Source organism: Pinus tabuliformis, chromosome 1_1, assembly GCF_031772625.1.
Source record: "Pinus tabuliformis cultivar Carrire ecotype Pingquan chromosome 1_1, CPIR1, whole genome shotgun sequence".
NCBI classification, from domain to species: Eukaryota; Viridiplantae; Streptophyta; class Pinopsida; order Pinales; family Pinaceae; genus Pinus; species Pinus tabuliformis.
This window is the reverse complement of record NC_142297.1, coordinates 950180613-950208199: the sequence shown is the minus strand read 5'-3', so window position 1 is coordinate 950208199 and position 27587 is coordinate 950180613. Positions and strand designations below refer to the sequence as shown.

The 27587-nt window shown below is 39.9% G+C and overlaps 1 protein-coding gene across 4 annotated transcripts in view; it reads right to left on the bottom strand.

The window, feature by feature from the left end:
* Positions 1-3381: 3381 nt before the first annotated feature.
* LOC149217642 (protein MEI2-like 2) overlaps positions 3382-27587 on the bottom strand; it is a 266211-nt gene continuing 242005 nt past the window's right edge. For 3 of the 4 annotated variants that reach the window (XM_089393016.1, XM_089393017.1, XM_089393018.1), the window contains exons 13-14: positions 4241-4420; positions 3382-4116 (exon numbers count right to left, since the gene is read on the bottom strand). In XM_089393016.1, the coding sequence (XP_089249142.1) occupies positions 3955-4116; positions 4241-4420 (342 nt within the window). In that variant the 3' untranslated portion in view covers positions 3382-3954. Of the gene's footprint in view, positions 4117-4240; positions 4421-27587 lie in introns of those variants that run through there. The other variant, XR_016251281.1, reaches the window with a different exon arrangement.

Sequence of the window (27587 nt, the reverse complement as noted above, 5' to 3'; positions counted from 1 at the left end):
TGCAGGACAAAAACCACCTGCTGCTGTCTTCCTTTAATATAAGAAAAACCTGTTTACAATCTTGTACTGGTGCAGACTCATACAAGTATGCAGGCACCCACCTGCAGAAGGCTACAATCTTCTCTCATTCTCTAGCTACTACTGGAAGGGAGCTACAACCCCCTAGCTCGTGTACTAGTTGATATGTTTATTAGTACGTAGGCACCAACCTATTGAAGGCTCCAACCTTCACTCGTTTTCCAACCACTACTAGAAGGGAGCTCCAACCCCCTGGCTCTTGTACTGGCCGATATGTTTACCAATATGTAGGCGCCGACCTACAGAAGGCTATGACCTTTTCTCTTCCTGCGGGGACCACGTTTCATAAATTTTCAGACTGGATACTCTTGGATCACAACACCATAATCTGAAAGCCACGTTTCATCCAATTTTCATACTAGACCCATCAACAACATTGAAGCTCAAAATCAATCACCACTGAAATACAACCATTGCATTACATCAACATCATCAATCTTTGAATCACCCACAACTGAATCACTGAAGACCTGTCACCAGAACACAGAGCAAAACCCAAAACTCTGCAACAACCACTAGAACCAACTGCTAATTCAGATATCATATTTCATAATGTATACGCTACTATGATGAGCCGAACCATTGTGTATACGCGCTTTTACCAAAGTGAACCCGCGTACAGATCTATGAATATTTACTCATAACTTTGCAGCTATACCAGACATCAGTCATACCCAAATCATAACATTTATAGAATAAAATATGCGTCAGTAATTCAGATCTAGTCTATTCATGATCAAACCACATAATGATAATACATACCAAGCCTTAAGATCCAGATCCATCATCCATCATCATCCACATAGGTGCATCCTTAGTTCAGATCAAGCAAAGCATCACAAACGCATAACCTGGATATTGGATCTCTCACTTCATCAGATATTCAATCCTTGCACACCCTTTTGGCCTAATGATCTTCACCTCTTTTATAGTGTTAGGCCTTTCTCAATACCATGGTCCAAAACAACTTAGGACCAATACCTTAGACCAAATACTTGGGGTCAATACTTCGAACCAGATACCTTGGACCAATACCATGGATCAAAATACCATGGACCAAATACCACAGACCAAAACTTAGTTTTCCAACATGTACGCGCCTTTCCTTTTGTGAAATTGTGTGTGTATGTTATACGCACCTTTTGGTCTGTTAACCCGCGTGTATACGCTCCTTTGTCAAGGTGAACCTGCGTATACCTCTCTCTGATCATTGAATCTTTACTATTGACCTGCTACACTATGATCTGTCATCCGAGTGAATTGCCATCAAGGACAACTAATTTGAAATGCAACTAGAAAGAACACCTAGGATGATTATTCTTCAAGATTACACTAGAGCTCTTTGAATATAACTTATACATTTGTCCTTGGGATCCTATACAAATGAGTTAATGAATCATTGGAAAGATTAGAGCCATCAAGGATAAAAGTAAAACAACAAAGTGTGATTCACAAATGGAGTTCACTGAGTCAAAATCAAGAGAGGTATGGCATGTATGTCCTCAATAATGTTGTATAAAGTGAATTTGCTTATTAACTTTTCAAACGATGTTCCAAAATATATAATTATCAAATTTCAAATATAAGAAAATACATGTTTATTGCAAAAACGCTCTTTAAAAAAAAAATATTAATATAAGTATTAAAATTTAATAAAAATACCCTTCATAAAAATGAACAATTTCTTTATTTTGATTTCAAATTTAAAATACAAAATACAATTGTTAAAAATTTAATCAATTTCAAAATAGTTGATCAAACAACTTGATTACTTAGTCTCCCCATAATGAATGTAATTTTAGCAAAATTTTATATCCATTTTTTAAGAAATAGCATGCTTTTCAATACTTCTTTCAAAAAAAATATAGCCAAAAAATATCAAATAAAATATAACTTACAAATTTAACATCCTCTTCTCCATCCATCTGACTTATAAATTTAACTTGCTCTTCTCCATCCATCTAACTTATAAATTTAACTTGCTCATCTCCATCCATCTAAATCAAACCAAAAACTAAAATTATATTGATTAATATCTATGGCACATATATGTTTTAAGCAAAGTTCTTTCTTTTCTAAAGTGTCTAATATTATCACAAAATTATATTTATTAATATCTATGATACATTATCCCGTAATTTAAGCCAAATAATCTATTTTTCTAAATTATCTAAATATTATTTCAAGAATTGGTTTTTCTCGAATATAATGTAATGCATCTTTATAATATACCTACTTAACCCCAATAAGACTTGGCCTTAATCAGTGTTAACACAATTAGCTCATGTTGTTCTCCTTCCTAGTACGTCAAACAGCACTATAATTTCTTTTATGTTGCCTGCATAGAAGATATTGTTGGACACTCGTCATTCTCTTAAAGTTTTACGCAATTATACAACCCTTGCTTCTCTCATCAAGCTATACAAACTTTGATGGTATTCCTAGCCAGAAGCCTTTTGCCACATGGTCCCTTACATAATCTAATGACACGTCCTACATGTTCTTTTAACATGTCACATTCTTTCTTCTCATATTCATTTTCATCGCATGAAATTTACCTTTCACTGAAAGGCCCCTCAAGCACAAACAATAGGTTACAATATTTATAATGTTTTAGGTGTGACCATATCAAAGCAGTCATACCCAACACCAAATAACCCACTTAATGATTACCACAGACGTGCTTTTATTGCTAGCGAAGAATCGAACTCAAAATCACATATAACTAATACTAATTTTCCAATTAGACCACAAGCTCGTGTCTTGCCTGATGTACACGCTGCTTATAAGGATGAAACATGTCTGAGGTCAAAGACTCGAGACGAGTCTTTGATGTTTTGACTTCCATGAGGCTTTTCCAGATACCACAAGCTCACGTCTTGCCTGACGTTTAAAATTGAAACATGTCTGAGATCCAAGACTGAAAATGAGTCTTCGATGTGTTGACTCCTATGAGGCTCTTTTAGATGGAAATTTCACTATAGAACAATTCAGTCAAATTCAAAAATCTCACCTCAACTTCACAGAAAAAGCAACTAATATATTAACAAGTTCATTAGAACATGTTCTGCATTTCAAGATACAAGGGCTACGCAAACTTTCAAGTAATAAACCATTATCAATTAGTAACGACCAAGTAATAAATTATTATCAAAGGACTATATCCAAAACATATTTAGGGCATTTGCCTCTTGAGCTTTATTGTAGATTGTGCAAATTTAGCTGCATAAAGCAATCAAGCCTAGATCTCTTTCTCCAGTGAACTGAAACATGGCAAGTTTAATCAAATGACAAAAACAGGAGGAGAAACCAACCCACCTATTTATTATTGAACAGAAGTTAATGGTAATTGATATGGATTTGGAAATTCAGTGTATGTGACAAATATAAATAGGTCGAAGCTGGATAGCCCATCTGTTGCCACAAGAAAAGATGGAACCTAATATCCAGTCAAATATATGTAGTACAACAGTTTACATGCCTAAATAATCCTGCAATATGCTCAAAAATGAACCACCTTAGTTCTTCAGTTCAGTTTAATATTTCCTCAGCTATATTGAGAAGAAGAACCTATCTTTTCACAAATCCTTCAAGCTATCAGTTTACAGTATTTTGCGACAATAATGAGTTGTCACTGTCTCATACAATTAATGCCTCACATAAGCTTGATGAAATGAAATGTGACCCCTCTTTGAATGAGTTTTATGATTTACATAGCTTAAGAAGATGGCCACCAAAGTGGAACCAGAAAAATGGTCGAAATATACACTTGATGACAAGCCTCTAACCTGAGAGGCACTCTTCTTTTATACATTGTTTGGTTACATAAAGATCAGGCAATTTCTTAGCTTGCTTTACATGTTAGTATAAAAATCATTACTTTACAGATGATTGAGAATTACTAAGGGTAGTAGCTTCCACAGTTCCAATTACAGTATCACCCTTGATCCCACTCCGAGTTGGACTTTCAAGGAGATCAGTGCCACCTGAACATTTTGATGGCTGAAACCTGGTATTGATTCCTGAAGGAAATGGCTCCTGAAGACAAACCACATAAAGCCTTGGTAACAATAATCAATTTTACTTCTAGCTATAACATGAAAGATCATATGAAAGTTCATTTTCCCCAAATACTACTGCCAAAATCTGTGAGCAATATTACCTGATCACTAGCCTCCTGATCCTCAGAGTAAAATAGAATAGGACGGCAACGCTTATCCTCATTCATCAAGCTAGAATTTTGAAAATGTGCCACAAGAGCAGCTTTTCCTTGTATTCGAGCATATGCAAGAGAAGCAACCTTTTCACTGTTGAACTTCTCCCATTTCTTTCCATTGAATCCCTGCAAGATGTAGTTGTATGAGAATTGTTAATACCTCACCATATTCTTCATTCCTAATCAAATGATAAACAAAATGATTGAAGGAAGCTGCCAAGTAAATTAGCTAATATAAATTTTTGAATAAAAACTGATATCACTAGTACAAATACCAATAAAGCCCCAGTGATTGCCACTAGGAGGTATCGAACTTTTGACCTACTGCTACTTTAACAGGTTGGGAAAAGTAAGTTTTGGACCTGGGAATATGGTCAAATGCTAGTCATCCAATATCAAACTAGTATCTCAGTCGTCTTGGAGCATGCACTTAGTTATTCTATGCTTAGAATACCTTATAATTTTGGCATCACCAATTGAAGCACTAAAGCCATAGGGATAGGGATAGCAAGTTCTGGCATGAATCATCAAGTTTCATGGTCAAGAAAAGGAGCTAGAATCTAGTATTTTTAATCTGTTGGAACTTTGAATTGCCCCTCCCTTCCTTATTTCTTTGAATTTTGGAAATTCACATTCACTTTTGACATATGACTCTCTGGAATTTATGCTCCTACCTTGTCAAGTAATGTCAACTCCATTGGCCCTCTTCATTTTAGAGGCGTTTGGCATTGTATCATTCTAGTTGTCCCACAGTCTGTTTGTTAGACTTTCCCAAACCCAGCACCCGGTATTTGGTTCCCAGCAATTAATTACTGAATGAATACACAACTAGATTCCCAACACAAAAAATATAGTGGGAGTAAAAATGATTACTCAATCTAAATCACACATAAACAGATTTCTGCACAATCAACAGTTCTTCATTAATAAATTAATCACATAACCTACTTGGGCTCCCATACCAGGGACAATGGCATGACTAAGAAAATACAAAACTGATCACCAGTCTCACTAGACTCTCTCGGACCCAACACAGACTCACTGCGAAGCCTCTCTCAATCTTGTGTTGTTGTTGTGTCTCATCTCCTCACCTTAAACTCGCCTTGATAACTTTACATTGAGCCAAAACCCTAATCCTAACCCTAACCATACTCTCAAAGTAATGGACAACTGAGATTAGATCTCACCTCACTTGAGTTCAATGGCTAAGATTAAAACTTAATCGCTAAAGTAAATAATTTACTTTATCAAAGTTTTTAATTTTAGCTCAAGAAGCCAACATATAATTATGTGCTTCTTCCTAAGTTTAACATAGGCTAAATTACATCGGAAAATATTCTAAGGTGAAATGTGGGCGACTTCTGCATGCCTAAACACAAGGCCTGTGCAAAAGAAACCTTCCCGAGCTACAAACTTCAACACTCCCACTTAGAGAGGGAGGTACTTCTAGAAGAACCTCCTCCACCTAGATCTATCTCCAAGCCCATCCTAGTGTTTGTAGCTGTTCCATTTGACACTAAACCTTGTCATGCTACCTGATCTGAAACCTGCGCTGAGAACCTATCACATCTAGTCATGCTTCGAGGATCCTACTCTTGAGCATCTAACCATGCCATATCATACTAGTTGAGGCTCCTGGCAGTACTTGAAGAATCACTCTTCCTCGTCACCTGCTTCCTCTCAATAACTGACACTATTCCTATATCCAAGATCCACTCCGATATACCCACAGGCTATCCCAACAACCTGTATGCCTGCCCTTGTTTGATGCCAAGCACTACAACTACATCCAAGGTTGCTCCCTCTGAATATAGAAGTACCTTTCAATCCCCGAACAAAATTCTATGTCCAGCATCCTCCAAGGCTGATACTGATAGCACATGTACCATCAACCCTGGAATAAACAACATCCCTATCACCTCCAGAAATCCTCCTGACTCTAGTTGAAATCTGACACATCCAACCCCCTTCACTACATGCATGATACTAATCCCATTAAACGCATTGTAGTATGAGCCCATCTTTGAAATATTGTAGATCATTGACCTCATTCCCATATTGTGACTGGACACTCTACTATCCACTAGCCTTGATCCTATCCTAATTCTTAGCATGACTATGGGTCTGTTTCGGGTCCTTTGAGACACCCACAAATTCTATTGTCAATCCCCTGATTAGTACGATCTTCATCTCTCCATCCGAGGGTTAACCTCCGCCAACCCTGTTGGTTGCTGATGTTGACCTTTGTTCCTACCATCGGCTACTACTCGCTGTACCAACAACTACTAGCCCATTCTTGTTGCGAAAAATCCCTTGCCCAACGACTCTTGTTGGCCACTGCATCTCACAGTTTCTCCAATCATGTCTAATGTGGCATCCTACTTACGACACAATTCCCCTACAACCATCCTCAGTTGTCCTTTGACGACAATCCCGCCACCTCTGCTGAAATATGTAACTAGGTTCAGTCTTCATAATGACATATGTAATCATGATTTTATGTATTTAATGAAAAGTGAAAAATAAATTTATTATTGTTATTCTCGAGGCACGGGTTTCATGCTCAAGGGAGATTTATTTTTAGGTCAAGCACCCATTTAGTGCTTCTAGGGCTTGTCATTGAGTCTACAAGTCAATTGAGTCATTGTCATGTATGAAAGACCCTTTTTGGCATGTTACATATTGTAAAGAAAATTTATTTGAGTCAAAAGAAAGTCAAGACCCTCCAAGACTTCGTCATGGTGCAAAGATCAAATTGACTTCCTTGAAGGGACAAGTCGGCCTAAAGATAGCAATTTGTACCCTTCAAGGTCCTATAAATAAGAAGGAACTCGACCTCATTTGGACACACTCTCAAGCAAGTTCGATCTCCACAAGATAGACACTAGAAAAGGACGAAAAAGAAGAAGAAGATCAAGATAGAAATTTTGGGCCTCTCTCTCTCTCTCTCTTGTGTTAGGATTTTTACAGTTGTTGGGCAAGACGAAAGTCTAAAGATGCATCGAAGTTGTGAAGCTACATCAAAGCTGTGAAGTTGCAGCTATGTCGAAGTTGTGAAAGGTCGAAGCACTGAAGTTGTTGGGTTGAAGTTGCAGAAAAATTTGTTGGGGATCAAAATTGCAAAAGTCACTCGAAAGCAGGAAAGATTTGACTTAGTCTTGGAGGGCCTTAGTCAAGGGTCCTAGGCCTTGGAATTCGTCAATTGAAGATCTATAAGAAGAGAAGAATTCTTGTGGGTTTTTCTCTCAGTTGGAGAGGTTTTGGCCCTGGCTAATCGCCTATATCTTGTGTCCTCTTGTCTCATTGTTCTTCATTGTTTGGTAGTTGTTTGATGATAAGAACACTAATTATAATCAACTGAAAGAAGAATCTAATCAAGTTAAGTAAAAAAACATCACAAGCAGTTATCATAGTGAAAAAAATTGCCTATCTTGCTACCCCTATATTTCTCAACATGGTATCAGAGCTAAGGTGACTACATCAAGGAAGGGCAACTTAAAGAAGGATACTCAAGGGCCAAAGCACAAGAAGATCATTCAACATCAAGGACATCGAATCATCAAGAAAGGATTCATAAGGGCCAAACAAACTAAGAAGCATTAAGAAGGACTACTCAAAGCAACAACAAGGAGAAGACCTCAAAACCCTAGCTCACTCAAAGATAGGGTTCTTCAACTGAAGCATTCTTGGGAAGCTTACAATCTCCATCACAAGGAAAAGAAGACCTCAAAGACCCTACATCAACTCAAAGAAGGATTACACATTGAAGCATCTTGAAGTCTCCAATTCAAGGAAGCAAGAAGGTGTTGTCATCATCGTCAAGGATTCAAGGTGATCTCCCTCTCTTTGAGTCCAAGATCACTTTTGAAGGAAGACATTTATTATTAACATCATCATCAAAAATCAAGAAGGCATCAAGTTGAAGATCTTGTCATCAAGAAATATCTTCACAAGTATGCATCTTTATATCTATGTTTGAATCTATCAAAATGACTTCATTTTGCAAGGAGAGCAACAAATTGCTCGAGTCAACAAACTATCTTGCATGGAAAAAGAGGACAGATTTGATCCTCATAGAAAATGAATTCATTGGTCATGTTAACAGTTTAATTGTTGAACCACCAAAAGAAGCTCAAGCTCTAGCAAATTACATGAAGGGGGAAATAAGGGCTCAAAGAATCCTTATAGAATCAATCAAGGATTCATTCATCCCATATGTAGCAAGTCAAAAGACATCTATGACAATCTAGTGGAATTATTCTCCGAAAGCACTACAAGAGAAGTGATATCATTGAGAATCGAGCTCTACAAGATGAAGATATCAAAAGGATAAGGAATAGCCTCATACTTCATGAGGGTGTCAGAAATACGAGACCACTTTCAAGAGTTGGGGGAAATCATGTCAGATAAAGAAATGACCACCGTGGTACTCAATGCACTACCTGATGAATGGGGCAAATTCGTATCAATCATTTTTTGAAAGAAGGAAGCCACCTCATTCAGTGAACTCTGGTCATTGTGTAAAACTGAAGAAACCTAGTTAAAAGCAAAGAGCGATGTGGGACTAGGTGAACAAGTTCCAGCATTTGCTGCCATGACCAAGAGAAAAGGTTTGGAAAATTTGGTCCTTGGAAAGAGAAGAATAAGGATATGTTGAAGATCCAATGCTATGGTTGTCAAGAATATGGGCATCACAAGAGAGATTGTCCGAAATTCAAGAAGGACAACAAGAGGAAAGAAAGAAATGAAGCTCATATCATCGAAAAAGTGGAAGTACCCGACGAGAAGATATGCAAAGGGATAGATCTTCAATATTAGGGTTCCTCCAATGCATAGCCGAAGCAGTAGGAGGTGAAAAGACATCTACCATGGCAGTGAAGATGAGAAGCATTATGACTAGATGCATCTTAGTAGAAGATGGCATCATATTAGAAGCATATTGTTAAAACAAGAGCTCATTAGAAAATCTTGAAAGGATAGTTGATGTAGAATTCTATATGATTGTAGTTGTCATAATAGAAAGGAAGTAGCTCTTGGTAACCTCATCGAAAGCATTAGTACTTATGGGAAAAGAAACATCATCTAGCATAGAAAGAGCTCATCATGTATCATCATCATTAGGAAGCAACATTTGCAGGATGAGGATAATCAAGATCCTTCGTTGCAATCTTCATTAGAAGGTTCACCTCTCTTGGAAGAAGCAAGTGTCTCGCTGAGAATTCCATCTTGTATGGGATTCATGGCATGATGGTATGATGACAAAGAAGTGCAACAGGTCAAGATGGTTGAAGTACTTTCAATCAAGGAAGCCGCCAAAGGAAGTCTAGATGACCAAAAAACATGAGGTATGTATGCATGTATTTGATAAGATTGAGTCATGTCATCATATAGTTGCAGATAACATGGATGAATGCTCTACCTCACAAGCATGATTGAAGAAAAGGGATCTCTTTTGTTGGAAAGATGCATGAAGGCATAGTTCACATATTGATAAGATAAAATCAACATAATATGTCCTCATATGGAATATGAGGTGGTTGACAAAGATGAAGGAACTATGAATGAAAGTTCTTGGGGAGCAATATGTGAAGAAAGAAAGAAGAGATCGTGAAAGATGCAACTATGAGCACGTAGAAAAGGAAATCAACATCCGATGACTAGGAGAATTGACCATGACATCTCCATGGAAAAGGTATAAAGACTCTGATGAAGTTTGGAAAGAAAGGAGACCCTTGACATTGAATATCTTGGAGATGTGTCAATATGTATGCAGGATGTTGATGTTGCTACAAGCAAATGTCATGATGAAGGGCCATCACAAAAGGTAACTTTGATTTGATGTTCATTTTTTATTTTTGAACAACATCTGGATGGGTTAATGCAGGGCTACCAAAAAAAGAGTTGTAGATGTCACCTACAACTAGCACTTATGTGGTGGGATAGAAGATCCTAAAAGAAACATGATGTGGAAAGAGTAGTTGTATGAAGGAAAGCCAAATGTGGACTAGAAGATCACTTTTCGATGAAGAAAAGGATGACATGACTGACATTGTTCGTGAAGGAAAGTGATGGATGGTCGATGCCCTACCAAGAAAAGATGAAGGCTCCATAATAATGAAAAAGAAATTCATGACATTGAAAGGACGATCCCTAAGCGCAGGTATAGGTCCCATGATCTCCAACAAAGAATACGTAGCTACTATTGGAAACAAGTTGTTGGTTAAGAGGGAGCATGGAAGCAAGTCCCTGGTTAAGAGGGACCTTGGACAAGTCCCGGGATGAGAGGGAACTTGGGCACATTCCTTTTGTAGGAATGGGTATATCCTCCCTAATTGAGAGGGAGAGATAGACACATCATTCTTGACTTCACTTTGGGAAGAAAGAATGGAGGATTGGGTAAGCATTTGACATCTTATATACTTTATATGGTAGGGCATCCAAGATAAGAGTAGTCGTAAAGGACCGATATTTTTTGAGGTTTGAAAATCCAATATAAGAATACTCCTGGAAGGACATACCCTATGAACACCTAGCTGAAGTATGTTCCTTGACAGACAATGATGATGGTGTCTATAAATCATTGGTCTCGCCAACATTGTGCTCTGATCTTGTGGAGAGATAACGCTGCTAGTCAAGGCCTTGCTATGTGACAATGCCAAATGATATGATGCTAAACAAATGGGTTACCAATTGGACTCTTCTTATGAGGATTCTTTACAGTGAGAATGTCCAAGTACCTTGTATGGATTATGAATACCTCCCTAGTTAAGAGGGAGTGTTGAAATATGTAAGTAGGTTTGATTTTCATAATGACATATGTAATCATGATTTTATATATTTAACGAAAAGAGAAATAAATTTTTATTGTTATTCTTGAGGCATGTTTTTCATGCTCAAGGGAGATTATTTTTAGGTCAAGCACCCATTGAGTGCTTCTAGGGCTTGTCATTGAGTCTACAAGTGAATTGAGTCATTGTCATGTATGAAAGACCCTTTTGGGCATGTTACATATTGTAAAGAAAATTTATTTGAGTCAAAAGAAAGTCCAAAGACCCTCCAACACCTTGTCGACCTACATGCAGGGACAAGTTGGCCTAAAGATAGTAATTCGTACTCCTCAAGAGCCTACAAATAAGAAGGAACTCTACCTCATTTGGACACACTCTCAAGAAAGTTCGATCTCCACAAGATAGAAGCTGGAAAAGGACGAAAAAAGAGAAGAGCAAGATCGAAGTTTTGGGCCTCTCTCTCTTGTTGGGGTTTTTACAGTCACTAGGCAAGACGTAATTTTGAAGCTACATCGAAGCTGTGAAGCTACATCAAAGTTGTGAAGTTGCAGCTAGGTCGAAGCTGTGAAAGGTTGAAGCACTAAAGCTGTTGGGTCGAAGTTGCAAAAGAATTTGCTAGTTGAAGTTGCAGAAGAATTTGCTAGTCTAAGTTTTAGAAGATTTTGCTCGGGATCCAAATTGCAGAAGTTGTTAGAAAGCAAGAAAGATTTGACTTGGTCTTGGAGGGTCTTGGTCAAGGGTCATAGGTCATGGAATTTGTCAATTGAAGATCTATAAGAAGAGAAGAATTCTTGTGGGTTTTCCTCTCAATTGGAGAGGTTTTCGCCCTGGCTGGTCGCCTATATCTTATATCTTCTTGTCTCATTGTTTGGTAATTGTTTGATGATAAGAACACTAATTATAATCAAGTGAAAGTGGAAGCTAATGAAGTTAAGTAAAAATACATCAAAGCAGTTATCAAAGTAAGAGAAATCGCCTATCTTACTGCCCCTATATTTCTCAACAACCTCTTCTCTATCAACCTGCAACACGTCTCACATTGTCCACAAATGTTCAACCTCCAACAACCTTTCCTTGATGCTGAATGTAGCCTTACCCCTGTTACCCACCATTTTGTGGGTGATATCCCTAGGAGAAAAAATTTCTCCAAGATGGTCCTCATCCAGCAGCCCCTTGCAGCCGCCAACTAGCTCGTTGTGCCATTTTCTCCACCAACTAAGCCAGTCATGTGGTCCCTCACCCATTTGTCATGATCGTATGTTTGAAGGTGGGCCTCCCAAACCTAATGGTATTCCTTGTCATTTGGTAATTAAGTATTGTGGTTTGCTTATCATGACACTTTTAGGCATGGACTAATGGGGTGATTCGGCGAAAAGAATGGGCTAGGTCTGTGCTCGAATGACTTAAGAGACTAATTCGAACTCCTAAATAGTGTATAAATACAAGTGAACTGAGTTCATTTTCTCATCATCACTTTGGATTGGATCATTCTTCTCTTTAGAGAATTTCGCACTTTTTCTGGGATGATGAATTAGAGCATGGATGAATTTTGATGTTTGGATTGGAGCATTTTATCTTCGAGCTTCTTTATTGTCAAATTGTTGATGGTTGGATATGTTCTATTACATGTAAGAACACACGTTTAATGTTATTCTTGTTTTACTTTTGTCATGTGCATTGAATGGGATTTTCGCTATATTAGGGCTAATTGTTGCATTGCATAATTGCAAAATTGTGGAATTATTGTTTCTATATAGCATCTCTCAATGTTTGGGCCATGTATGTGAATGAAATCTCCTAGGGATAATTCCACCGGTGAATTTATATTGATAAGCCATCTCCTTTTGCAAAGCAAAGTATAAAAGCTTTGAGATCTCTTCTTCTTGCCCTAAAGACCAAGCGAAGTAGCCCTTAAGGCCTCCTTGACTAAAATACAAGTTCCTTTCTCATCATTCTCCTAGACTCCATTCTCACCAAGGGATTTGGCACTAATCCACAAACTGGTAATCACTCAAAGAACATTCATTTCTCCACCTCTCCTTTACTCTTCTAGGTCTAGCCAAGTTGGGTCACCTAGGGCATCACTTTCCTAACAAAATAGCCAAAGAAAAAGTTTGACCTACTAGCCTCTACTGCGCTGGTGTGTCCTCAAGGCCTCCTCCAATTTTGAAGCCATTCTGACAATGGAGTTGTGTTATTAACCGAAGCGCTAGCTCTGAGATCAAACTTTGCCCTAAGCTAGCAGCACCTTATAAGATCAATTTGACACCTTTAGTTGGAAATTCTTGCTTTGATCCTTTCCCCTTCCCTATCTGGGTTAAGAACATCATTGGTTGCTAGATTCTCTCTCCTTAACCTAGGCTGGGTCCACCTGGTCCTGTGTGGTCCCATACCTTTGAAAGGTCAATTCTTAAAGAACCATTTGGGAAGCCAAGTTCAATAATGATTTTAGGATTGGGAAACTCCTCTACAAGGAATATTCCACTAACCCAACTCTCAAATCCTCCCCTCCTTATCCTATAAATCTTTGTACCTTACTTGAAGAGCAAATAAGCTTCACTCTTTACCCCTTCTAGAAAAGGATCACGGGGTCACTTCACATCCATTTGTTGAATTTGACACCTTTAGTTGGAAATTCTTGCTTTGATCCTTCCCCTTCCCTGTCTGGGTTAAGAACATCATTGGTTGCTAGATTCTCTCTCCTTAACCTAGGTTGGGTCCACCTGGTCCTGTGTGGTCCCATACCTTTGAAAGATCAATTCTTCAAGAACCATTCGGGAAGCCAAGTTCAATAATGATTTCAGGATTGGGAAACTCCTTTACAAGGCATATTCCACTAACCCAACTCTCAAATCCCCCCCTCCTTATCCTATAAATCTTTGTACCTTACTTGAAAAGCAAATAAGCTTCATTCTTTACCCCCTTCTAGAAAAGGATCACAAGGTCACTTCACATCCATTTGTTGATTCATCCTTCACAAGTGACTTCCATATACCAGGTCTCCTCCCATCGGTGAAAGTCCTTAAAGAGTAGGGAGTCTTAGTTGGGGTGACAGTGAGCTAAGTCTCCTTTGTTTCCCTTGGCCTAACAGTTGTCCCCTTTAGGAATCCCCTTTAGGCCCCCTGCTAGTTTGAGCGATGACACGACCCTTCACACTCCATTGCATGAGACCACCTCTCCACCTTAATCACACTTCACACCCATCACGAGGACTCATATCAAAATGATCACAGGTCTGCTCCACGGGGGTCAACACTACATGCACTTGACAAGGTCTCACAACCCTTCACTGTTCAACTCCCTGTCGATCAATGGTCACAACCTCAACTAGCTCGGTGTTAACAACTTTGTCTTGCTTTGTCGCTATTGTCAGCAATGTCGACTCCACCTTAGCTCTTACTGAGTCGCTCTGCCCAGCTTAGGCCTCTCTCCGCCGAAAATTGTGTCCCTCTACTCAGCGATTGTTAGTGTTGCCTTGACACTCGGCTCTCAACATACAAATCCTGCAAAAAAAATCACGATCCTATCTGTGTATGTCAGCCTAACTCATTCTTTTTTGGCCACCTCTCCAACTTTCCATCACTGATAGTGGTGCTTGACTTCGACGGCTATCCCTCGCGACTTCTGTCAACAATTGGTGGTTGGCTAGCCTGACTGCACCTCGCGGCTGCTGTTGGCGGCTAGCTGGCCTGATTGTCGGCCACATCCCCTTCGGACTTTTTCAAACTTTTTTTTATTTTTTACTTTTTATTTTTTGAAAAAAAATGAGCCTCTCATTTTCTTCTTTTAACTTTCTTTAGATTGCCCTTTCTTTTTGCTCAAAACAAAATTTTCCTAGAAAATAGAAAACTCGACCCCAAAAATAAAAGTCTCGCTGTCTTTAATAAAAAAAAATCATTCTTATGATCCCAGCCAAATTGGCTTCAACGATCCAACATAAACCCGACACCTGCGATTCTGAGATCGATTCTGAGTTTCAACTATGATACCATGTTAGACTGTCCCAAACCCAACATTTGATATTTGGTTCCCAACAATTAATTACTGAACGAATACACAACTAGATTCCTAACACAAAAATATAGAAAAAGCAAAAACAATTACTGGATTTGAATCACATATAAACAAATTTCTGCCCAATGCCCAATCAACAGTTCTTCATTAATAAATTAATCACATAAACTACTTGGGCTCCCATGACACGGATACTGGCCCAACTTTGAAAATGCAAAACGATCACCAGCCTCACAGCACTCTCTCGAACCCAGCACATGCTCACTAAGAAGCCTCTCTCAATCTTGTGTTGTTGTTGTGTCTCATCTCCTCACCTTAACATTGCCTTCATAACTTTACATTGAGCCAAAACCTTAATCTTAACCCTAACCCTAATCTCAATGTGATGAACGACCGAGATTAGATCTCGCTTCCTTTGAGATCAACTAAGATTAAAACTTAATCACTAAAGTAAATAATTTACTTTGTCTAGTTTTTTTTTATTTTAGCTCAATAAGCCAACATATAATTGTGTGCATTTTCCTAAGTTTAACTTAGGCTAAGTTACATCAGCAAATATTCTAAGGTGAAATGTGGGCGACTTCTGCATGCCTAAACACAAGGCCTATGCAAAAGTACCTTCCCGAGCCACAAACTACATGTTTTGTGGTAGTTTCAATGTGAAGTCGTATTCAGTGGAACTATGTTGTCCACTCTTTCTTTTAGGAAGAGTCTTTTTCATGACTTATGTTTGCAGTGTAGAACTAAAATACTCTCCCACAAGAGATACGAGAGATTGTCAGGTTAAGACAGTCTGACCGAAAGGCTCTTCTCTTGACCAATTAGTGTCCAGTTGTATATTATCCCTGAATCATATGGTTTGTTACTATAAGTAGCACTTTTCAAAATAAGAAAGAAAATTATGCGCCTGATATTGTCTAACTTGATGACATTTTGGCACAGCGTATCCTCAGCAGTGCAGATTATGTTGTAGAAGCATTCACCAAAGATATCACAAAAAATAACTTTCATCAAATCATACCGTTTGGAGAAATGTTTCAGCCCTACATTTAGTTTCTAAGAAAAAAAGTTGGCATGAACTACATTTATGTTGGAATTTCTAAGTTTAACTCATTAGAAATTTTTCCTGTACTATCTGATTTATTTCTTCCTACTTGTTCAATTACTTAACAAGTTATTTACCATGTAAATACTGAAAATAAATACAAGTACAGTATCAACACATACAGATTATCAACTGAAAGTAAACAAGCACACAAGTGACACCGTTGTTTTTGAACTAATGTCACCGGAAAAACCCAATGCGGGAAAACCGGTGTAGCTATTCAAAGGGTTTTATTATTACGCAGTTTCAAAATACAACCTGGGTGCCAAAAATGGGTCACCCAATAGAGAATGCCCTCGGCAGTAGTACTTCTCAGTCGGAGATAGATATTCCTGCTAAAACACCCGATGAACGATCCCACAACAACAATGCAGCTTCTGTCACTCTGCGTCACTCTGATAGGGACTGCGTCACCCTATCCGACTCTCCAGCTCTCAGTCTGTCCCACGAAATGCTCCCAGCGCTGCCTCTAGGCCCTGTCTCAGCCTCTCTAGCTCAGTGTCCGCCTCTTTGGGCTCTGCGTCAGCTTATGGATCCTCTGTGTCAGCCCCTGGACCCTTTGCGTCTCACACGCTAGCCCTCTCTGGCTTTGCGCAACTTCTGGTTGCCTCTAGCTAGCTCTGCATCCCTTTCCCGGCTCTCCGTTGATCCTCCTAGTACTAACTCTGCCTCTCTGCTATGTATTCATTGCCCCTCAGCTACAACTTTGATCACTCACTCAATTTCCTCAGCAAACATTGCCCTAGAAAATCGAGTTCTTGATCTCTCTCAGTGTGTTCTCCAACTGACCCTCAGGCCTCCTCTTATACTTTACTCGTTGGTCCATCAATGTCCGAGATTAAATCTCTAATCAACGGCTTAGATTAGATTTGGCTTGATCCATGACTTTTGGACCATTTTAACCCAGTTTTATATTAATACCCATTAATATTTCATTTTTCTTAAGTTTAGACTTAGGAACTCCATTAAAAATATTAATTATTTTTAAATCTCCCAAACTGGTTAGATTCTGCGCAAACCATTTTTGGGTTTTGGAGATCTCATGTGCTTTAGCCTCTCCACCAATTTTCGTGGCTAGAGCACATCCGATGCTACCCCAAATCAACACTCCCTCTTAGCAAGGACTGTGCTCTAATAATACTCCTCACTGAGTATCACCCTGATCATCCAGCATCGGTCCCTGTGCTGATGCTAAGCCTCCCCGACCAACATCCTCTGCACTACTCCATCATGTACTGTTGCCCATGACCCTGCCACTGCCACTGCCACTACTGCATCTGTACAACAGCTCCTTCTGCATTTGTGATGCTGCTTCTATAAACCCAACAATGCATCTGCACTGCATCCCCTTCTCCTCACGCTGCATCGTACTACCCATAGCACTACCACTGCTAACTGTTGCACTGCAACCCAATTACTGAGAAGGAAGTAACTGATCCACCCAACTCTAACATTCTTGTCAGGCTAGAGACTCTGGATGTTGAAGCTCCCTCTGTCGCTAACAAGTGCTCCCTCTACTGACCTCTACATTGCTGCAACAACTCCATGCATCTCGCACGGTTGCACACCTCTTCCTGCCATTCTGCACTAGTACAACACTCCCGTGCTTCTCGCACTGTTGTAGCCTGTTGTCCCGGGACTCCTGCATTGTAGCACTCCCTGTCACTCCATCTGCATCCGTCTCTACCGACATCTGTCAATCCTGCTACTCCTCTTCGGGGCTCCCGTAGCAAGGTATAATCCAAGAGGTTGGGTACCTCAAGGATCGTGCCCGTCATCTCCTATAGTCCGTCTGACTACAGCTCGATGTCTCCTCACTTCTCAAGTGACACATGAGCACTCATGGCACAATCGTCATCAATCTCGACTTCTTTCTTCACTCTCGCTGGCGCTGCCTTCGTCTAAGAAGTCTCTCCCTTGCTCTTCTTCCTAGGACACTGGTTCGCATAGTGACCCTATTCCCCACAATGGAAGCACTTGACCTTGGATAGGTCCTTCTTCTTCCTCTTTTCCTGTTTTCCTGCAGATGCGAGAGCCACATCTTCTTCTTCCTCCTTCTTGATTTTGACCCCTTTTTGCTATCTCCCACCTTCGTCACCCGTCTGATCTCTTTTTGACAAAGAGCCGCCCACAGTTCCTCTCAGATCTGGAAGGCTCGACTTGCCCAGTATGCTCTGGAAAAATACCTCCCAATCCTCTGAGACTACGTTCAATGCATTCCTCACCATCAATCCCTGATCCGACGTGGCCCCTATGGAAGTTAGCTGATCACGGATCTCCTCCAATCCATCGAGGAAGAGATCTATTTGTTCTCCCTTCTCCATCTGGGATGACCACAGCTGATTTTCAAGTAACATCTTCATCTACAAGGAAGTGTGCTGGTACAATTTCTTCAGGGCTTCCCACATCTCATTTGTCATGTCCTTCTCGACAATATGTTGCACCACATGATCCTTGACCCCATCAAGGATGATGCACTTTGCCCTAGCCATTGCCTCCTCGTACTTCTCATTTTCAATTGGGTCAACTGGGATCGCTATCGTTTTCAAGGTGAACTGCTTGATGTAATACCTGTCTAGAATGGACAAGATCTTGGCCTTCCTGACTATAAAGTTGGAAGCTCCGTCTGGTCTATCCTGATCTCTCAACCCATTCACTGCCATCTTGTTGCTCTTCTTCTGACTCCTCTGAGTCTCTTTACTTCCCTCTTGGAAGTCCTCGGTTCGACTCCCTTTGAGTCTCGATTTCCTTTATGGAAATCCCTCCTCCTTGGTCTTGCCCTGTTAGGTATTGTTCTGACCACAATACCTCACCAGCTTCGCTCCGCAGATTATCTGCAACCCCCTATACCTCGACAACTTGAAGAACTGAGCCTCTAGGCTATGCAGAATCCTGGCACCGAAAAAATCTGCACCTCCTGGCCACAGCATCAACCCTTCCTGGCTGAGAAAGATGACCAGGCACTACGGAGGTCAGGTCTGCTCCTCTCTGCCACTGCACTGATCCTCCCCCTCGCTCGAACTGATGATGTAGGCACTCTGCGTCATCCCTTCCTTGCTACCTTATACTAGGAACAGCTTCTGTCACTCGAGACAGTTGTTTTCTGTTGCTACTCCTCTGCTCGGCTGATGCCTTTGGTTATTCTGTGATATGCAACAATGCTCTGATACCATGTTAGAATTTCTAAGTTTAACAAGTTAGAAATTCTTCCTGTACTATCTGACTTATTTCTTCCTACTTGTTCAATTACTTGACAAGTTATTTACCATGTAAATACTGAAAATAAATACAAGTACAGTATCAACACATACAAATCATCAACTGAAAGTAAACAAGCACACAAGTGACACCGTTGTTTTTGGACTAATGTCCCCGGAAAAACACAATCCGGGAAAACCGATGCAACTATTTAGAGGGTTTTATTATTATGCAGTTTCAAAATACAACCTGGGTGCTAGAAATGGCTCACCCAACAGAGAATGCCCTCAGCAGTAGTACCTCTCATTCGAAAACAAATATTCCGGCTAAAACACTAGATGAACGATCCCACAACGACAATGCAGCTTCTGTTGCTCTGCATCACTCTGATAGGAACTGCGTCACCCTACCCAACTCTCAGTCTATCCCACGAAATGCTCCCAATGCTACCTCTAGGCCCTGCATCAGTCTCTCTGACCCAACGTTAGCCTCTCTAGGCTCTGCGTCAGCTTCTAGAGCCTATGTGTCAGCCCCTGGACTCTCTGTGTCTCACACGCTGGCCCTCTCTGGCTCTGCGGAACTCCTGGCTGCCTCTGTGTGGCCTCTCGCTGGCTCTGCGTCCCTTTCCTGGCTCTATGCTAATCCTCCTGGTACTAACTCTGCCTCTCTGCTATGTATTCACTACCCTCCACTGCAACTCTGATCACTCACTCAATTTCCTCAGCAAACCCTGCCCCAGAAAATCGAGTTCTTGATCTCTCTTGGTGTGTTCTCCAACTGACCCTCAAGCCGCCTCCTATACTTTTCTTGTTGGTCCATCAACGGCCAAGATTAACTCTCTAATCAACGGCTTAGATTAGATTTGGCTTGATCCATGACTTTTGGACCATTCTAACCCAGTTTTATATTAATACCCATTAATAATTTATTTTTCCTAAGTTTAGACTTAGGAACTCCATTAAAAATATTAATTATTTTAGTATCTCCCAAACTAGTTAGATTCTGCTCAACCCATTTCTGGGTCTTGGAGATCTCATGTGCTTTAGCCTCTCCACCAATTTTCGTGCCTAGAGCACATCCGATGCTACCCCAAATCAACAATTTATCCCATACATGAAACAAGTAGTCTATTGTTACATTTTGTAGCGTAGGTTTGAAAAATACAACAGTGATATAGCAGAGGACTATCACAGCAAATGCATCATAAATTGCACATCTGTGTGTGTGTATGCAACTATTTCTATATCAATTATTTTTAAAGCCACCCAAAGGGCCATCTCTCAAGCCCAACAAATTATACACATCACATACACCAAAAGCATTCCACTCCTAGTATGCTGATGCTCCAGCGCTTGGGACAAGCTAAAGTAAAAACCAGTGTTACTGGAATCAGCCAGTTATTAGCAGTTAGGATGAAACCCAGTCCAGTTCTGAAAAAACAAACCAGGTCTGCTTGGAACCAGAACTGGTGAATTCAAATCAGAATCAGGGCCCATCAAAAGGTATAAAATCACGACAAAAAAGACAAAAAGAATAAGAAAAAGGATGCCCCCCATTCGTAAACCCTAATCCAATGCCATATAATGATGCATAAACCAAAATGTATCATTTAAATCTACTTGCATAAAAGTCAAGTCCGTCAAGAGAACCCTTCTCTTCTGATTTTATATTTATCTTAATTATTAAATTCTTAAAAGTTACTAAAAATAAATTATAAGATAAATATCAGCACATTAATTTAAAAATAAGAATAAAAAATATCAGCACTAAATTATATGGTAGATATCAACTTTAAGTCAAATTTTAACCATAAAATTTAAAGGTGGGACCCCATTTCAGTGTGTTTGATAATGGTCTCAAACTCGAAGGACCTCACAAAGAAAGTAGAATTGAGGGGTCTTTCCAAATTCAGTAGACGTAACAGTGTCTCAACATTTCAGAGCTATATGAAATAAAACAATGTGACCTTGGTCTCCTACATCTTGGGGCTTGGGGGGTTTTGTAGGGTTCTTTGGATCTTAGCCTTGGAATATTCAGCCTTTATGACAGTTAACTACACAATAAAACATCAGTGGAAAAACCACAATAATTCACTTCAAACAGCCACAAACTTTTTGGCAATTCAAGTAGAAAAGATAACAAACAAAGATACAAGTTTCAGCCCTTTTTAGTGAAATTTACGACAGCCAATTCAGTCCCTTATGTTCTTGTTTAGATGTCAAATCACTTAATAATCAGCCCTTATACTTACGTCCAATCAGCAAAACATAAATAGCTGTAAAATCTGTTACCGCTCAAACTAGCATGGGTCCTACAAGGGGATCCTAGAAGGGCAATTGCTAGGTCAAGGGCAACAATGGAACAATAGCCCACTGTCACCTCAGCTAAAGCTCCATACTCTTTAAAGTTTACAGAGATTCACCGATGGGAGGAGACCTGGTATGAAGGGAAACACCTAGATAAATCGATCAACAAAGTGAAAAGAGTGATTCACAATAGAGGCTCAATATATGGCTTGCTTGACCAAGAGGCAAGATGAAAGGCTCTCTAAGAAGAGATAAGAGGGTCTTAGGGGCTAGATTTTGCGAATAAGCTTTGTAAAGGAGGGACCTAGTCCTAAAAACCCTTTTGAAGACTTGGTTTCCAAATGGTTTTTGTGAGATTATCATTGAAAAGTTGTGGGACCACGCGAGACCAAAGGATCCAAAATTAGGTCAAGTAAGAGGGATTGGTCACTCAAGGAGGGGTTGGACCTAATTGTAGAAGAGAACAGGATCAATGGATAAATCTTCCTGGAATAGAATGTAATGATCCAAATGAGGTCACTAGCCAAGGGGAAACCTAGGGCAGGAAACAGTCCTCGAGCTAGGGCTTGCAATATCTTGGGATCCCACAGTGAGATTTGCTACAAATTTGGAGGGCCTCTAGATAAAACTGCAGCGCTAGATTGTGAGATAATTGATGCCCTATGTGACCTATGTAGGCTAGACCTAGAAAGAAAGAGAGAGGTGCGAAAAATATGTTTTAGGGTGATCACCTATGGAGGACCAGTGCCTAATTCTTTGGGAGAAATGGAGTCAAGATGATTCCAATGTTTGAGATTGTTTCACTTCATCAAGGAGGTCTTTAGAACAATTTCGCATGGAAATTGGGGCATGGGACAATTGCTTCAAGATCTTTATACTTCAATGGAAAATATGTGATGACTTATTAACATAAAATTTCAACAAATACCTCTAGGAACATTCCCTTATTCAAACATGTCCCATGACATGATGCAACGCTAATAAAAGACAAATTTGCACTCTTTCACACAAGAAAAGTAACAAATTTCAGCCTATTATAGCAAAATTCCCCAACTACATGCATGTGACATAAGAAATGATAGAGTAGCATTAAAAGAGCACTTACATGTGAGAACAAGTATATCCAATCATCATCATATGCCAATATAGAATCTCCAAGACAAAAATGAAGAGATCCAAACATCAAAATTCATCCATCCACCCAATTTCATCCTCCAAAAAAAATAGAAAAATTCTCTTAAGAAAGAAAGATCAATCCAAGTGATGATGATCAAATGATTCCATCACACTTCTAATTATACACTTCTTAATGAATTCGATTTAGCTAATTAGACCTAATTGAGCCTTGTGACCCACCATTTTGTGGCTGATATCCCTAGGAGAATTTTTTTCTCCAAGATGGTCCTCAGCCGACAGCCCCTTGCAGCCACCAACTAGCTCGTTGTGTCATTTCTCTACCACCTGAGTCAACCATGTCGTCCCTCACCCATCTGTTATGATTGTATGTTTGAAGGTGGGCCTCTCGAACCTAAAGATGTGCATTGTCATTTGGTAATTAAGCATTGTAATTTGCTTATCATGGATACTTATGGGCATGGATTATTGGGGGGGATTCAACAGAAAGGGTGGGCTAGGTATGTGCTCTTGTCCCCTAGACTTCTTTTGGATGTTAACTTTGGACCTTAGTCCCGTGGGATCTCTTTTACTCACCTTTGGGCTTTAGGGATGTTGCTACATGGGAAACCATGATTTTGGTTGGTCTCGCTCCCTCATCCACATATATCACTCCCCTTCCACTCATTATAACCCCATTCATCATTTCTCCAACCTAGGTCCACATTCCTCCACTAGGTCCACATAGGGTTAACCTTCCCCTTCCCTTTGCCCACACCTTGGGTCGGGCTTGGAATGATGCCCCAGGGTTAATGCAGCTGAAAAGAAAAGTAAAAGCATAATTGGCCACATTCAACAGAAAGATGTACCACAAAATTCAAAAGATGGTCGAGACAAACACATTAAGCACATGGGCAAAAGCCAATACATGAGCTCTACCCAATCATCATGGCCATCACCTTGGTTCCTACAGGCCCTAAATGAGCCTCCTTTATCATTCAGGAACCCATGAACGTCCCAACCCCTGGTGGGAAATGAACCACAATACCTTAAGGCTTAAAGGGGGTATCCACTGTTATATCTCGCACATCATGCTCTTATTCCTTGAGCCCCGAACAGTCAATTAAAGAAAAATCATAAAAGGCGAAAGGCATATAAAGAAGGGTGGAAAAATCAAGGTTGGGGCACTTCATGTACCACGACTGCTCCCTCCTATACATTATATACCCAAGTGTGGGCTTCCCTTTTATTGGCTACCTTTGTACCCCAACTTGTGGCCCAGGGCTGCCCCTTTCACTACCTACTCCATTCATCTCTTTATCACATGCCACCACCCTTTGAAGGATGTACCTTGGACATACTTTCCCCTTTAAAGGTAGAAACCACCTAATAGGATACTTGGTTAACCGCATTTGGAGCTTGGTGACATTAACACATGCCAAAGCCCACTATGGAAAGGCATGTCATTATGAGTACCCACTAGTTGTCCATGGTCTGTAAGCTCTTTAACTCGATTTCCTTTGATGGCTTATTGTACTGGAAGGGTAGGGGGCACATTGGATCTTATGCAAGATTGCAAATGGTCTCCATTTTGGGTTTGGTCTCCCTATATGGGGTCCTAACTCTCCAGAGGGCTACATTGGCACATGTAGGATGTGTGCTGAGAGCCATGGATCTCCACAACAATAGAAAACACTCCATGGAACCCCAGAGAAGTTCAGAGATTGCTCGAGATTCACCTATTGGAAGAGGAAGATGCACCTGTCTGACCATGCCCAACCGGCCCCACAATTGTACCACACACTTGGCAAATGACCACGACTTGTATGTTGATGTGGCATCACTTACACCATCATCCGAACCCTTACAGATGGTCTACAGGCATCTTCGACCTACTTGGAGGCCTACGAGGTTACGTGTGTGCCCTCACACCCATTGGGAGCACCACAGGTTTATTATTTAGAAAACAAGCGGCCAACCGCTTGTCCACTATTTTTGGGAGTCCTATTCATGGTTGTGGGACTTATGGACTTCATCAGGCTTCTTAGAAGGCCCAACATGTATTGTTGATCATTCGACCCCTTGAGAGGCCTATTATTTTGTTTATGAGCTAGTTTGGTGGGTTTGTCACCAAAAGCTACTTATTTGCACATGTAGGCCCAAGTAGCTAAATGAAACTCATTAGAAGTGAATAAATTTTAGTGATGAGGATTCATTTTATGATCATCACTTGCTTTGGACTTGTATCTCTCTTGAGATTTTCGCTATTCCTTCTTGGTGGATGAAATTTTGGAGCATAAATGAATTTTGTTGTTTGGATCATCTCTTCTTGTCTTGGAGCTTCTAGATTGCCAAGTTGTTGATGGTTGGATATATTCTCTTACATGTAAGTACAAAATTTAATGCTATCTTTTTTTTTTTACTTTGTCACATGCATTGATGATGGGATTTTCGCTATGCTACCGCTAATTGTTGTGTGCATTTACTGCGAAATTGTGGAATTATGTTTCTATATAGTGTTACTCTATGTATGGGCCATGTATTTGAACGAATTTTCCTAGGGATAATTCTATGGTTGAATTTATCTTGATAAGCCATCTCATCTTGCAAAACGAAGTATAAAAGCTTTTAAAGTGCCTCTCCTTTGCCTTAATGCTTAGCGAAGTTATCCTTAAAGCCTCCTTGGCCTAGAAACGAAGTCCATTGTCATTATTCTTGTTGACTCCAATATCCCCAAAGCATTAAGCACTAGTCTACCATAACGTGATCATTTACGAACCATTTTTCTTCACCTTCTTCTTCTTTATTCTAGGTTTAGCCACATTAGGCCTCCTAGGGCATCATTTTCCCAACAAACCACCCATTGAAAAACTTTGATCTCTTGCGGGCTTTTGCCTGGTCAGTCTCCAAGGTCCCCTCCAAATTTGAGGAGATTCCGATGGTGGGATTGTGAAATATCCCAAGTCCTAGCCTTGAGACCAAATTTTGCTTTAGGTTTCCATAGGCTAGTACCTCATAGGGATCATTTTAGCACATTTAAGTAAAAATCCTTTCTTTGATCCCTTTCTTTTCGTCACTTAGGTCAAAATCATCATTGGTTACTAAACTCCCTCCTCTTGACCAATGTTGCAGTTATCGTTATCAGGATATTATCGGCAAGGGAAAAAATCGAAAAAAAATCATAAAAATCAGGAAAAAAATCGTAAAATACAAAAATCTTCATTCTTTTTCAATTTTTTTAATATCTAAAGCATCTACAACATAAAATAAATACATTGACACATAAATATGATAAAAGAACTAATATATAAGATGTGCAATGTCATTTCTAGTGCTACATCACACATAACAGTGAATCATGTCTTGAATAGTAACTCCTGACTCCTGAGTCCCAACTCAGCCTCAAAATATCAACAAAAAATATAATAATGTATCTCATATCATGAGCCATAGTGTCATATACAATGAAATGAACCAAATAACTAAGTCTAATACTATTGATTTCCTCTGCCCCTCTTGCGAGAAAATGCAATAGCTTTCTCTTTCCCACTAGATGTAGATGCAAGTGGAGTTGGCAGTGGACTCTAATGTGCTCTAGAAGCTGAAGAACTAGGAGCTATGGGAGGTAGACCACGTCCTCCACTGGTGACAAGGGTAGCTCGAGTAGGTGGTATCACCTCCTCTTCTTGTTGCTCCTCCAATACCTCCTCCTCCCCCTCTACACCTTCCACTACCTCCTGCTCTAACCAATCATCCGCAGACTCCATGAGAGGCCTCTCGGCGTCAACCCTCCATGCAGCAGTGGTGTTAATCCCATCCAATGAGATGGCCTCCATATCAGGTATCCTCTCAAGTTGTCTCACCCACAATCGAAAATTGTAGTAGACGTAAGCCATGTCACTAAGTCGTTGGGACTCCAACCTGTACAAAGATCATGAATTAATAATTATAAAAAAATTATTATTTAATGAATTCAAAAAATTATTTGGAAATTTGCAATATTTTAAGTTTTAAATTTAACTTGTTGTGCTTCTTGTTGTGTATTTTTTCAAATACACTCCAGTTGTGCTCGCATCCTGAGGAGCTACATGTTTGGCTGAGGATTCGAATGGCAAGCTTTTGCAGAAGGGTACCCTAGCACCATACATTCTCCACCATGCATCTACAAAAAAATTACAAATAAAAATTTAAATAAATGTACGAAAAAAAAATGAAATTTGAAAGTTGAAGAAAAGTATGAAGTAATGAACTTAAAGAGACAATGAAATTTGAAACAAACTAAAAAATCCTTGGCATTTTAGTCATCCTATCAGTCATAGCCATGTCAAAGCCAAATGTGCCACCTACCATTCTGTATGTCTCAATTTCTTTGGAGATTTCTGTACGTTCTGCTGGAGATCGCACCATCCTCTGAATACAGGTTAAGAATCCATCCATGATCTCAGCAACAAATACGAACCCACATGGGTAAGAAAATGCGGGGTTCAGGTAGATCCTTGTAGCGTGAATGCGATGATGGAGTGTGTTGTTCCATCGTTCATCAATCACTTCCCATAGGAGTTGTTTATGAAACCCCTCATCTACCTTATCATCATAGTAGGCCCAAATGGACTCTTTGGCCCTGTCCATGGCTTCATACAAATAGCCCATTGCGGGCTTCTCACCATCAACTAATTGAAGAAACTTTACCAAAGGTTCAGTAACGGTGCACACCTCCTGCACTCCCGCCCAGAAGTCTTCTTGGTATGAAACTAATCTACATATGGCCT